The following is a 15,135-nucleotide window of genomic DNA, read 5'->3' on the forward strand; positions in this document are numbered from 1 at the left end:
AACGTCTAAAAATTTTATTACAAAATATCCATTTGTGAAAGTTATTAAAAGCTATGTGTCAGAGTTTTGTAAGTTTCTGTCTAAACCTTCCTAAAAAACTGCACAATCTGTTGGTAAGGAAATATAATCAGTAATGATTAGGTAGTTTGTTTAACAATGAAGAGACCAAGGAGGATGTTAACGTCACCACGCAGCTGTACAACAATAACGGGGATTCTGAAACCTAGGAAGAAAAATGTGGCATTTCTTAAATTAAATGCCTATTATCTCTGTCCAATTAAACTTTCTGTGTTGATAGAAATGTTTTATATCTGTACTGTCAATGGTAGCTAGTGGCCACATGTGTTTTTCTTAACTCTTGCAATATGACTAGTGCTAATGAGAAGCTGAATGTTTAATTTTATATTTGAATAGCCAGATGTGGCTACTGGATATCTTATTGGCTAGCACAGCCTACTCTTTAAATTCACTATGTCCTCCCTTTTCTCCCACCCCACACTCCCCTGTTTATCTGAGGATATAGACACATGGAAACACACTGTTGTTTTAGTTAACACAGAGGTTAGTTATGGTTTCTGTACTTTCCAAGTGCTGGGTAAGATTCCATGGTGTGCTGGTAATCTGGCTCTTGGGGAGAAAAATATAAGCCTGATTAGCATTTGCTCATTTCCATGATGTAAATAATCCACTATGGACAATTTGAAGCTAGCAACGTGAAATCAACCTGCTGGAGACATTTGTGAAAATTTAACTAGTCTCTCATTAACTGGTATGAACTTGCTCTAATGTACCTACACCCTGTGAAAGCCCAAAGCACTCCCATGTTTTCTTCAAAGCCCTAGAGTTTTATATGCTCAAGATCACCTCTGGCTGTGAGCCCCGCTCTTAATTGGTTCAGTTAGTGAGTTGGCTTGTTAATCCTCTTAATCCTGTCCTTTTGTCTCACCAATACACTTCTTTAATTTCCACAAAATCCATCACACAAACTATTTCTGTGAAGAGTAGAATTTTAAAGAGCGGTTTATGGATAGGAGCATGTATACATGTGTTGTGGGGAGAGATCACTGCACTAACAATGGTAACAAATACGAATTAAATACAGCATTAACTATCTCTGCTATTTAACATCCTTTGGATGTTCTCCATTGCCTGTTCCCAGGTAGTCTCCAGCCAGGTGTCATCTGACTCCTCTCCACCTTGCTCTTCCCATCACTTGTCCACACCCACTCACTTTTAGATTGCCCACGGGACTTCAAAATTTCTCATTAAGTCATTAAAAGCAATTCAATTCTCTCCAGTCTACTCCCTGTCTCTCCTTTTAATATCCAAACTCATCAGGTTGCTTAAAGGCCACTCTATTTACCAGGATTAATCTTCCTTATAAAGCAGTTATTCATAAATTCATCAATATTTATTGAATACCAACTACATGCCAGGCACTCTTCTAGTTGCAAATATCAAATTTGGCCCACTATTACATTAGTATTGAGTGTAATCATTGTCAAAATGCCGAGAGCAGCACTGAAGTATGTTAGGAGTCAATAGATGTCATTTTATTGTATATTTTAAAAAATACAATTTAGAAGCATTAATAATGGAAAGAAATAAAGAATGTGGTCTTCAGAAGGATTGACCTTTTCATTTTATTTCATCTATTCCTCTTAATGGCACATTCTATTCCACCCCCAAAGGTACCTTTTCAATCATGATATTTATGACCCTCAGATATGTATAAACAATAATGTAATCCACTATCATTTTAGCAAAGTTACATATAAATCACTGTACTTTTAATTAATGCAAGCATATCTTTCCATTAACCTGTGTTTACTTGTTGCCGTTACAAATTTCCTAGCTGTATATCATGGGTACATAGTAAATATGTACTGGGAAGAGTTTTGGTTTTAATGATGAGAAATGACAATAAGCGAAAAATGTAGTAAGTGTTTTAGTTATGCTAATAACATAATTTTGGTTTAGTTTGTTTCTTTGTTGATCATCTTTTAGTTTTTACTGTAAAATCATTTGGTAATTTTCATGATTACATCAAGCAAAACTTTATTACCCTTCTGCTAGGTGCTGTGGTAGAGAAGGGAATGGAGTGTTCTGTGTTACTGTATAACATTACTGTATAACATTACTGTTACTGTATAGACACACGTCTTATCAGGTCTGTGCTTCACACCCGTCCACTGCTCTTGGTCTCCACAGCCTCTGTTCTAGTCCAGGCCACGCTACCTTCTAGTCTGAAACACTGCTGTATCCTTCTTAGCTGGTCCTCCTTGATCCATAATTCACACTAACGTATTTCATACCATATGGGTTCATGGAATGTGTATTTGATTATTTCACTCTCCACTTAAACTTGCTGCAGGTTTACTCTGTCCTTAGGAAAACTGAATGTAAGTGTTTCAAGAACTTTCCTGATCGGTCTCTAGCTTCATGTCCTGATAACTGCTTTCCCACACAAAATTATTTCTAGTTGTTTAAAGTCATCTCATTCTCTCTCACTCTTTTGGTTCTTTCAGAGGCTTCTATCTTAGTCTGAATGCTTATCCTCACTTCTTCATTTCTACTCTTTTGAATAGCTTTTATTTATATTCCATAAAATGTCATCTGCTCCTGCCCCTCTAGATGGATATGTGTTCTGTCCCATGAGTTCCCATTAGAAAGCATAGCACACGATACTGAGTATTTCATTGTCTCTGTCTAGATCTGAGTTTTTCTTTTTTTTTAATTACTCTCTGTTTTAACTGATAGAGCTGAGCACAATGCAAAGTGAATATCATGCTTCTGTTCAAATTAAGGTGAATTAATAAATGCTATGCATAACTAGAATAATTTGTTTCTCTGCTGGCATACAAAAGTGACTAGGAAGAAAGCATACATTTGCAAGTGCCTATTATGTTCAAAGTATTGTGCTCGGTACTTTACATATGTCACCTCATTTAATCCTCACAGCAATTTGAGCTTTTGAAAACCTGAGCATGTTCAAGGATACAAAATAGTAAATGGCAAAGCTGAGATTCGAAGCTTAACCTTTTTGAGAGTAATGTTTATGTTCTTTTTGCCAATACACATTGCTTTTGAGGCTCTGTGAAAACTGAATGCTGACTACTATCCATCTTGTTGGTTGAATGAAAGAATAGATATTAGAGAGCCTCAGAAAACTGGAAATATTCTACGCAAGTACAGTGAGCTATAGGTATTCAATACATATCTATTGGATGAGGAATTAAGTGACTATACAGTATTATTATTGTAATTAGTGTTAGAGAAGCAAGTATTTATTCTTTTCATTCCCAGGAATAACATCACCCAATATATGTTCCTTATTAATGCGTGTAACATTAAAGAAGAATTCTATCACGAAATAGATTTACAAAACAATGACATAACTTAGATCAGTTTCCTTACTATTGAATTGCAGTCTGGAACATGTTAAGTCATTGTAAAATCCTAGAAATGTAACATCCTGTACATAGTGCTTACCAGAGAGTTCCTTGGTCCTTGAACTCTTTGTGGAGAAGAACATTTGTCAACACCAATATTCTATAAAAAAAAAGTGCTATATATTAATTGCAAATTTACTCTTCTAAGAATATCACTCTTAAAAAACAATGTGTTCTGCCATATAAATTCAAACAAGGAGTGTGAATGGTTATTGAGATTGTATGGAAATTAATTTATATTAATATATGTGGTTGCAAAGTCATTTCAATATTATCTCACTCCTCTAAGACATAGATATGAGAGTTTTCCTCTTTATGTTATAGGATAAAAAATACGACTTCTTATTCAAGTGCTTAACATACCGAGATGCTTTAATTGAACGTAGAGACTTTGATGATTGAATACTGTGCATACAGTTTTGTGATGAACAAGAGGGATAGCACTAGGCACATAGGTCTCAAACACTTACTATTTGCCAGGGCATCTTCTAAGCATTTGGTAGATATTAACTTATGTACCAACAATGTGAAACCAGATCTTATTGTTAACACATTTTAAACATGATAAAACTGAGAAACAAAGCTCTTGAATTATTTGCCAATGTCACACAACTAGAAATTGGTTGTGATGGAATATGAACCCATGCTCTACGCCTGTAAGTCTTGTGATCTTCACGCTTATATGATATGATATGCCACTTCGGCTTTTTGGTGGTGAAATCTGTGACGAAAACAATTCGTTATTACAAAAGTGTTTTTTGTATTGCTGTAATTTTCAAGTTTCACAGTAATTTTGAATGAAACAATTACAAAAGGCAGCAACCTTACTTTTACCCTCTTGAAGATTAATTTTTACCCACAAATTAGTATTTGACCATGCTTTTCTCCTGTTCTTTTATCCTTTAAGGTAACACACGTTTTTATTCAACAGACTTATTGTTTTAGTTAATCACATAGAGAGTATGGGGAATCTATTGTGTATATGAGATGGATTTAGTGTGCATAAGAGGTCTGACAATTAAATTCACGAACTTTGTTGCAACAATGTTGCTAACCTTTTTTGCTATCAGAGGAATTATTCATTATAAATTTTTACTAACTGGACAAACAGTTAGCCAAGTTTATTTACCATTTCGAAGTGCTGAAAAAGCTGCATGAAAAAGTTAGATGACCTGAACTTTTCGCCAACAATTCATGGCTCTTGCATCATGACAATGCACCAGCTCACACGGCACTGTCTGTGAGGGAGTTTTTAGCCAGTAAACAAGTAACTGTATTGGAGGACCTTCCCTAATCACCTGATCTGGCTGCCAATGATTTCTTTCTTTACCTGAAGATAAAGGAAATATTGAAAGGAAGACATTTTGATGACATTCAGGACATCAAGGGTAATATGATGAGAGCTCTGATGGCCATTCCAGAAAGAGTTCCAAAATTGCTTTGAAGGGTAACCCAGGCACTGGTGTCGGTGCACAGCTTCCCAAGGAGAGTATTTCAAAGGTGACTGTAGTGACATTCAGCAATGAGGTATGTAGCACTTTCTCTAGGATGAGTTCACGAACTTAATTGTCAGAGTCTCCTATCTCTATTTGGCATTCCCAGGAAAGGAACTTCATGTCTTCTCATGGTATTGCATTTCATTGTTTTATTAACTGTATGGTAGTAGACTTTTTCTTAATCTAAATAGTATCAGACCTACCTTTACCAGGTCAGGTACTTTTTAGAGTGAAAGGCAAGAATATCTGTCTCATTCATAACTTCATATATATATGTATATATATATATGAAGTTATATATATATGTTATATATATATATATTATATATATATAAATTCTTTCTTTTAATCATTTAGATAAATTAATACCTTGGTCTTCAACTCTCAATTCTAAATTTTTAAATGCTTAAGAAACCTGTCATTCTTACACATTCTATTCAGACAGCTAGATGATACCACGCAGGGGAAATGTACGTTACTCTAATTGTGAATATTCTGACAAGTGTTTCTCAGTCACTTTTTTTCTATGTTTAATTCTCTCTAAATAATACAGGAAAAGCTGATTCCATGTGTAAAACTATAGGTAGATTTGTAAAACTATAGGTAGATGTGTAAAAACTATAGGTAGATTTTGACTTGCATTTAAATAAAGCACTTTTTTTTCAAATTAAGAAATGCTTAGAATGGTTTTAATGGAAATGATAATCTGTTATTAAAAATTAAGAAAAAAGCAAGGAATTTTTTTAGCAAACATTAAATAATCATTTTTTTAAATTAAACTCTATGATGCTAAGATATTAAGTTAATGGCTACTTATATTCTACAACAAAATTCATTGCTTAAGGGATGAAGATTTTGTGGAAAAAATCTAGCTAAATTTATGGTACCTATTTTAGATGATGCTGCTAGTTTATTTAGATTTTTAACCTCTAGCAATTACAGATTATTTTGATAAATTATTCATATTTCTGCATTGTGCACCTTTGGCAATTTGCATATCTGGCAGCAAATAGGCCCTCCTTTCAAGCTTCAGTCCCCTTGGTCAGACAGGATGGCCCAAGGCTGCCTCATGATTAATTTCATCTCAACAGAGTAATTATCATACTGAAATGAAGCAATGCCCCTGAGATATGCTTTCCTGGAGCTACAAGAACAGGAGGCTTAATTTAAGAGCTATTAAGCATATAGTAGTAACTTTTAGCTGAATTGTTACCCTTTCTCTATGTTGGGAGTATCTTCATCTAAAAATAATATTGGATTTTGTAAGACTGGAATAAGATCATTTAGAGCTTGATTTAGCAGCTCATTGGATAGCAAGATAACTAGTGAATTTGGGGTGTGTCCTTAATGCTGCACATTTCTGTTTCAGCATTGATTCCCTCCTTAAAGTCATGGGTTTTTTCAAACTGAAACACTATACACAAACAGATGTCACCTGTGTATGTGTCCTGGCTAGATTTGAAGCAAATATAATTTTTTTAGTGCATGCAAATTGGCAAACTTGTTGAAAAATATTTGGTTTTAAGTTATGCATTTCTATTGAGATGTAGTCCATATAATTGTTTGTGAATTAATATAAATTGTCTTAAAAGCTTGAGCTCAAAGAAAGAATAGATGGAATTTTGAGGAACAAACGACATCTTACTGCTATAACCCTGAGATTTTTCTCCACGAAAATCATTCCTTTGCATGTTGACATTGCCAGTAGAACTAACCCTTTAAAACAACACCTGTTACCTGAAGCCGTGTGTTTAATGTGTCAGTGTGCATAAGTGAATAAGTGGGCTTTTTTTTTTTTGGGCGGGGAGGCGGCAACTAAAGCATAGCAGAAAGAAGCATCCACAGGGTACAATCCCTTAAAACGTGTCCACTCAATGTGCACACAGCCAAACAGACACAGGATGAGGGTAGTGAGGTTGTGACTCTGTTGAGAGATGGCTGGTCTGTCCTATGTCAGGATGCACAAATGGGAAATGCTGAAGAGTCAGGGGCATGAACTGAATCTTGATCGCTGAAGGAGAAAGCAACTGACAGAGAAACTGAATAATTGACGGTGAAGAAGGCCCTAAGATAAGTTCTCCATAATGCACAATTGTGCGTATTGGGTGCTTCAATAGAATCTCAGGAGGTGTGGAGGGATCAATTAGGATAAGTAATTGTTTCGAGCACCTGTAAAGGCAGTCGCTACATTTCAGTCTATTCCTGAAAGTTAAGGGGACATTAACCCCTCCACAGGGTCCTACATCCCTGCATGGTACTCGCCACGTGAGTGGGGAACAAAATCCCGGCACACAGGTTCAGATAGAGTGAGTAACACAGTTTTATTTGGGAGCCAATGTCCCTCCAGAGGCCAATACTCTGGTAAGCATAGAAGTTTATACAGAATAGAATAGAATTTAATAACGAACCAAGTTAATTGGGGTGGTGAAGGTCCCTGGTCCTGGAGAGGTGACTAGGCCCATGACGGGTCTGAGGTAAGCTGGTCTTGCAAGGAAGAACTTCGGAGATTTCTGGAGTATCGCAGCTTGTCCCTTGCAGAGGGTCTTAGACGGAGGGCCCAGTCAGACCATTCATGGCGTTGCTCTGGAGTTCTGCCTTTATCCTCTTTTCCTTGGACTTGTTTATTTCTTAGGTGATAACCAGAAGTGGTTTGCCGGGAGTTGTTTACCTCTTAGATGATAACCAGAAGTTGTTTCGCTGAATGTGTTTATCACTCAGTTTTGTTATGTTCGGTTTCACACATAAACATAAACGTGTTTACTTTCACTTTACTCTTATCAGTCTCACACATGTCCGGCCATGATCCTGTCTCTACTAGTAAACAACTTGTTTTGCAAACCTCAATCCACATATATGATATATTTTATATGCTCTAGACAGTAATCTAAGAGGACATGAAGAAGAAAGAGATGATATGAGGAAAATCAACTGTAAAAATTCTAAGATAATTTACTGACTGCAAATTAAAAATCTTTTTTTTTATTTTTTTACATTAGGAATTACTCTACAATTCTCTGACATGTTTAAATCTTAAGTAGTATAACTCCTCAGCAGTTTAGAATAAGTTTAGTGATCTGTTCATCCCCTTTTAATTCAATTATTTAATTGTCTACTAAATGTTAGTCATATATGTGTAGGGTTAGAACAATACCTAGAAATATATTAGTTAAGGATTCAACATCTATATGTAAATCTTGACTAATTCTTGAGACCATTTATTCTTGGTGTGAAAAAGGTAGCACCAGCATGATAGTTGGCATGGAGTCTTTCCTCTGGAAAGGAAAAATAAAAATTAATAGTAAAGAGATCGTGGATAGAATGGATTCTGAATTTAATTTTGGCAAAAGATAGTTATCTGAAGAAATAAATATAGTAATAGTGAAAATCGTATATGTGAATCAAATGACATTTCTTTATATAAAACTGAATAAAAATTAGCATTTTCATAATCATAGTTATGATATAAAGAATAATTATCTCACCAACAGGAGGTAAAGAATGAATTAGAAGTTCAACCTCTTTTGTTTGGCAAAAAAAGAAAAACATGGAATCTTTGCTTATGATTCTTTGCCAAGTTATTCTAATGCAGTCTTATTGTTTTATAAAGCTAACTAGAATTGCGATGTTAGACAAACTATAATCAACATTTGATGATTATTAAAAGACTGAATATATATGTGTGTTAATTAGTATATTTATATCTAGCTAATACATACACATAAAAGATACTAAATAAATACGATGAATGAATGAGTCAAGGTCAATATCTGAGACATATGACCAAATCTTCCTTCCCATATTGTTAAACGATAAGTCAGTTATTGAAAATTTAGTAAAGACAATCATGAACCACTCCTAGTGAAATGTGAAATAAGCCATTGGTTTTTAAAATCTTTATTTCCCCTTTTATCTCGCATGCTATTTAAATAAAATATTTAAATGTTCAACATATGTTTATTTGTATCCTATTTCTTTAAAGAGAAAATTCTGAGCAATGATAAAATAACAAAAAGACCCACAGCAAGAGGGAAGAGATATTGAAAATGAAGTTCGTTCATTCTTTCACAACACATATTGTTGCCCGGAGCCACATTAACAGTGATGAGTACCACAGCAGTATAGGGAATGGCATTTTTAGTCAAAGACCGAAGCTCGAAATTGGTTGTTCTGCGCTTTATTCTCATATTAGTTACTCAGGGACCTTCAAAGAGCCACTTGTGTCTAAATGTTCCATCCATTTCAAAGGGCTGACCATACAGAGATCTTTTACAAAGAATTCTGAGATTTTTCAAATTCAGGTGCTAAACAAATGCAAAAGTGTCCCATGGCCAGTTAACAGGGAAGTGAAACAGTTTGGGTAAACTTTATTTTATGATTTTCTTTGGTTCAGTTATGTTACTTTTGTCCCAGTAAGCCTAAATCTGAGTGACCGCCCCCCCCAATAATGATGTTTATTTCTTAACCAAAACGATGAGTGCCAACGGCAATGTTTTTTTATGTTTGTTTTGTAATAGTTCCTTTTAAAAAAAAATGTTATATAACTTTCTGATATAGTACTTCATGATAATGTATTTATTTTTCTCTTTATAAGAGCTAGGAAAAGCTCCTGAAACCAAACAAGGGAATATAAAAGTTGCAGCACAAGGTAAGCAATAAAACACTTTAAAAATTCCATTTTTTCACTTGTATAGCACTTTATTGACAAAGCAAAAGCTGTTTATTGCAGAATAGCACCATCTGCTGGGTCATTGTAGAAAACATCGTGTTGTTGCATGAAGATACACGTCTCATTTATTTAGTAATTGGAGAAAGCATGACAGAGACTAATGGAGGAATCACTGAATGACCTAAGAATTAGTATCTTGACAACAAGTTTTAGTCATTGAACTTTTGCTTATATTTCCAAAAATAAACCATAGATCAATTGAAAGATGGATAGACAGGTGATAGAGCTTTGCAAATAATATACTTTTTCCAATAGTATTAGTTATACATTGTAATTTGTCATATCAGAAACAATTGGGGTGACCGGTTAGTTCAGTTGGTTAGAGTGCGGTGCTCTTAACAAGGTTGCCGGTTCGATCCCCACACGGGCCACTGTGAGCTGCGCCCTTCACAACTAGACTGAAACAACTACTTGACTTGGAGATGATAGGTCCTGGAAAAACACACTTAAATAGATTTTTTTAAAAAGTTTAAAAAGAAAAAAAATCCATTAGAATGTTTTAAGATTAATATTATTTCACCTGTCTACCAAGACTGCAAAAATTGGGTTCCAGATAGGACTACAAAGTAATCACCTTAGTCTTTAATGAGCCATCTGAGAAAATCTGTTTTATCACTTCCTATTATCTTTTGGGCATTAAAGTGATTATTAGATTTTCAGAAAAATATTGATACTTCATCAGTTTGAGGAAAATACTTCTTTAAAATGGTTTTCCTACAAAATTATTTTTAAACTATTACCTGCAATCACATCACCCGTTAAGAAAACTATTCGAACTTCAGTATCACCAAGTCAAGGGAGTGGAATACCATTAGTTAAGTGACGTTTATTCTTCAACCATAATGAGTAATTTGATGAGAGCATAAGGAAACAGTACAAGTGTTCAGCCTTTTTCATCTATGAAAACTTTACAGAACACATTTAGGTAAAACAGGTAAAATATTTAGGGAAGAAAATCTTTACTTTCTCTCCGATGCTACATTATACAATATCAACCAATAAAGGAGCTGCATTTACGTGGTGGACATTTGTTTCTGGGCAAAAGGCCCTTGTAGCCCACTACTCAGCATATGATAGATTGCATCTGATCAAATTTTTATTTTATTTTTAATCCTGAACTCTAGTACATGCAGAATCATCCTAGTAAATATTGGTAAAATGGGTTGGCTAATTTCCATTTGACTCAGGGATGTTGTTTATAAGCAATATATGCTAGAAAGGTTAAGAACTATGATACTTTTTTAGTTTTCATTTGATCATCAGGATGTTGAAGAAAATTGATTCTTTAGAAGAGTTCCGATAGAGAATGTAACACATATTATGGGAAGTAAAAAGGCAAGGCAAATATTACTATCACTTTGGTGTTTTCCATTTATGAAAATTCAGCTCAGAGTGAATTCTTCAAGCAGATGACTACTAGTTCAAGAGATCATTACGATTTATTTATATATGTTCTCATAAAAAACACACCAAAAAAACCCACAATCGCTGTTTTGAGTGAGTCTTCTGAGTATCATGGTAGATAGGGAACTATGATTTGAGGCATGAATTTAGTGTTACTTCAACCTCATATTAGAGAGAAGTTCATATTAGAACTCATATTAGAACTCATATTAGAGAAAAGTTCAAAGGGAAGAAATTGAAGAGATACCTGGAATCTTGCTTCCAATTTAAGCTCCGGGGTAGTGACTCTTCTTCACTTTTACGTTCCAACTACATTGGACAAGACTGCCTCAGCACTTATTTTTTTAGAGCTAAGAATTTATTGTTGAGTTAATTGTAACCTAGAATTTCAAAGTCTTCTTGGAACTATCCTTTTAAGAAAATTAGATGAAAGTGTTGATTAAGCACAGTGCACAAGGCAAGAATTAGTGCTAAACACATATATATGAAATTGGCCTCATATCTATGTAAATATATATATATCTTTTTAATTTTTGCTTTATGTTTATATCTGAATTTTTAAAAATCTTATGAAAAAATGTTTTCAGTTTATTCTCTTATTGCAGATTTGGGTGGATTAATTTATGCATAGATAACCACTGAATTTATGAATACATTCTCATAGTCCTAGGAGTATTCTGAGGAATGGTCATTTAATATGTTTTAACATTATTTTCTTTCCTTTATTTCAACAGCAGCTAAAAAAGATGAAAAGAAGGAAGGTATGTTTATGCAAAATTCCACCATGCTTTTTATATGAACAGTTTACCAATATTCAGACTTGGGTTTTGACTACTATTTTGTATGTATTTCTTTTGGATAACTGGATCTATTTTCTGCACACATTTTGTACAAATGTGAATTTTCTATCTCACCACACATAAAAGGTAAACAATTTTTTAAAATTAATTTCTGTCTTGTCTTTGGGATAAAACATAACCTCACAAAATCCCAGGCCTCCTATTCCATTAGCAGTTTTATCAAATTTAAAAAATGTGCAAAATCCAAACGCATTCTCCTATAACTACTTATATCTCTGACATTGCCAAGCAACTGATGTTACTTTGTTTTACTAAATTGCAAAGAAGTTATAGTCCATCCACTCTACACCACTTCCGTTTGTCAGGATGTCCAGATATGAAGAAAAATATTCCCTGCTGCTAAAGAAAAATTATGGAATTAAATAGGCAAGAAAGACTTTATTGAAAGCTATTGCAGTAGGGGTCATGTCTATTGCAATAGGAGAAATTGAACTCTCGACTCTACTGAAACAAAAATGAGAGTTCTTAAGCTCTGAGGTGAGCAAGTAGTAGAAAAGTACTGGAGGATGTCGGTGGGGTAGGGGTTGTGGGGGCGGGAAGTGGTCAAAGGCCACCTGTGTTTGCTAATAGTGGCTCATTGAAGTTAGGCTCCTACCCTTCCACAGAGACTGAGATAGAGGGGCTGATCCATTTCTCAAGACTTGTAAGGGATGTCTTACAGGTTCTGAGAAAGATATTTCTGGTTTTAGAAATTTATGTTTTAAAGGGACAGAAAAAGAATTTATAATTGCAAATTTTCTAAAGTAAATGCTCTGATAAAAGGGAGGTCAGGGGCCTGGCCTGTAATCAAGAAGAAAGCTGTATATAGTGTAGTCCAGCTGAGGGGAATGTTAAGGCCATGTAAGCACTATGGTTCTATTTATGGCTCTATTTAAAGAGATGTTTCTAACACACCCTTACAACATTCACAGTCTCTAGAAATCACCACTGTTTATTAATCTAAGCTTATTTTCTTAGTAAAACTAGCATGCAGATGTAAGCAATAACTTCTAACTTTGAAAATGACAACTGTATTCTAATTAGTGTTCATATGATCTGAAAAAAAAAAAAAAAGGCAAGCGTTGTATTTTATATTTAGTATCATCTGACTTTAACATAATCATAATAGCTTGGGAGTCACTTTCTGCTTCTGTTAAACAAGAATCTAAGAGTCAATAGATATGAAAGGGAGAAAATATTTTAGTTGGCCGTTATTTTTTCAGAGTGAGCAAAACCATAGTATCATGATCAAATTAACTAAGACATATTAATGTGTTTATTATCAAAAGTTTGAAATTAGTATTAATGTCCCCATATACACATAGCAAATATTTCAGTGTAGTTTGGAAATTATACAATTTATATGATAAATGTTGTGGTGACCATACAGAGATTTTACAAGAAAAAAGAAGTAATACGTTCCTGCCACAGTTTTTAGCAAACAATAGTACTCAAAAGTGTTCATCTTTCCTCCACCATTCCTTCTTTGCAATAAAGAATATCGTACCATGTGACTTAAGTAAGAGAGTGACTTAATAGTTATTTATTTTTCCATTCATTGGCATTTAAACCAAAGTAAAAGACTTTTGGGTATATAAAACCATAGTCTAATTACAATTGCATAGATTTAAGCTATATATATATATAAGCTATATAGATAGATAGATAGATAGATAGATAGATAGATAGATAGATAGATATAGATATAGATATAGATGTAGATATAGCTATACCATGTTAGCCGGAGTGGAGAGACATTGTTGGATATATATATATTTCCTCATTGCTGTGCTTCCAGGGGTTTTTGTTAAGTTTTTTTTTCCTGGATTATATGCCTCATTTTCATTTTTTGACAAATTATCCATATTCAACAATGCAATGTATGGAAGATCTTAGGGATATTTGTCCATGGACATTCATGTGATCCAATGTTCACCACCAGCTATAAAACATATGCCCCTAACTATTTATTAATGCTATCATTATTTGTATTATTATTAATATTACTAGTTCCAAGGAGTTTCATGTATTATCTCTTATCTCTTGTTTGGAAAAAAATGTAATTGTTAAAATTATAATATTTAATAAAAAGATAGCTATCTAGAAACATTTTTATTGTTCCCAGCATATAATATAGAAAAGAATTGCTTTAATGTCCAGCTATTCTAGACAATCATTTGATTTATGTTTTATGAGTTCCTATTTCTCTTTCTGTATTTTCTGTTAAGCAAGTCAGAGAGGTGTATAGACATAAGCTTCTCAGCTCTTGTTTCTTATTTTCTATCCTCTCAATAACTATCACAGATATCTTTTCCACAGGGACAGGAAGCATATGCTTCCTTAAATGAGGCAAATTTATTACAAACCATTAGGTACAATTTGGATTTTTAACATTTATTTTACACAAAGTTTATTTCTACTCACATTTAAACTTGTTGGATATAGATCAAGGATACTCATGATTAACAACGTTCCTGGAGAAAAAGAAAATCAGGAGGGTTTTAGGAATTTAATTCAAATGTTCTTGAGAAGTTGTTTTGTTGGTGAATTTTACAACACGGAAACAATAGTGCATAACAACTTCCTTATTATCAAAAATGATCTGTGCATAAGGTCGCAAAGGGTTCACAATGCATCAAGATGCAAAGGTTTTCTTGCGTTAGTGAACTCGGAAGATTTCGTTTTCATATTAAGTTCTTATTCCAAGCATGTCCCATCGATTCTCTTTCAGAAACCTTAACAAGAGGGACTCTTGTCTCCATGAGATTTGCCCATCAATTTCACTGTTCTTGGGATTTGGGGCATCAAAGCAACAATATGTTAGCCGGAGTGGAGAGACATTGTTGAATAAATGTTCTACCGAGGTCCTGCTTTGACAAGTATTTTTTTACTGAAGTTTATATCCCAGTCTTTGTCCCTCTTTCAACAATTTCCTTGTGCTCTGCTAGCACACATTCTCTCTTACTTCCCATTAGGTTCTCAAAGTCAAAGTCCAAATAAAATTTTGTATTTTTCTCTGCAAATTGTGCTTATTCTCTATTTTTTTTCCTTGTGTAGTCGCCCCACACTCCTTATAGACACCGAGACTCAAATTCTGGTGTAAGTTTTGACCTCTGTTTTCCCTTTACCCCTGACATTTAGTCCTTCAGAAATTTTAATTTTGTGGAACTCTCTTTTGTTTAATCCTGCCTACAATAATTAGAAAAGATAATTTTCAC

General features: G+C 34.1%; 1 protein-coding gene across 1 annotated transcript in view; it reads left to right on the forward strand.

Moving 5' to 3' along the window:
- The window catches only part of TRDN (triadin), a 343,597-nt gene that overhangs the window by 198,458 nt on the left and 130,004 nt on the right, over positions 1-15,135 (forward strand). The window contains exons 13-14 of the mRNA XM_081044419.1: positions 9,540-9,593; positions 11,813-11,839. Of these exons, the coding sequence (XP_080900545.1) occupies positions 9,540-9,593; positions 11,813-11,839 (81 nt within the window). The remainder of the gene's footprint in view (positions 1-9,539; positions 9,594-11,812; positions 11,840-15,135) is intronic.

Source organism: Rhinolophus hipposideros, assembly GCF_964194185.1.
Source record: "Rhinolophus hipposideros genome assembly, chromosome: 3".
NCBI lineage: Eukaryota > Metazoa > Chordata > Mammalia > Chiroptera > Rhinolophidae > Rhinolophus > Rhinolophus hipposideros.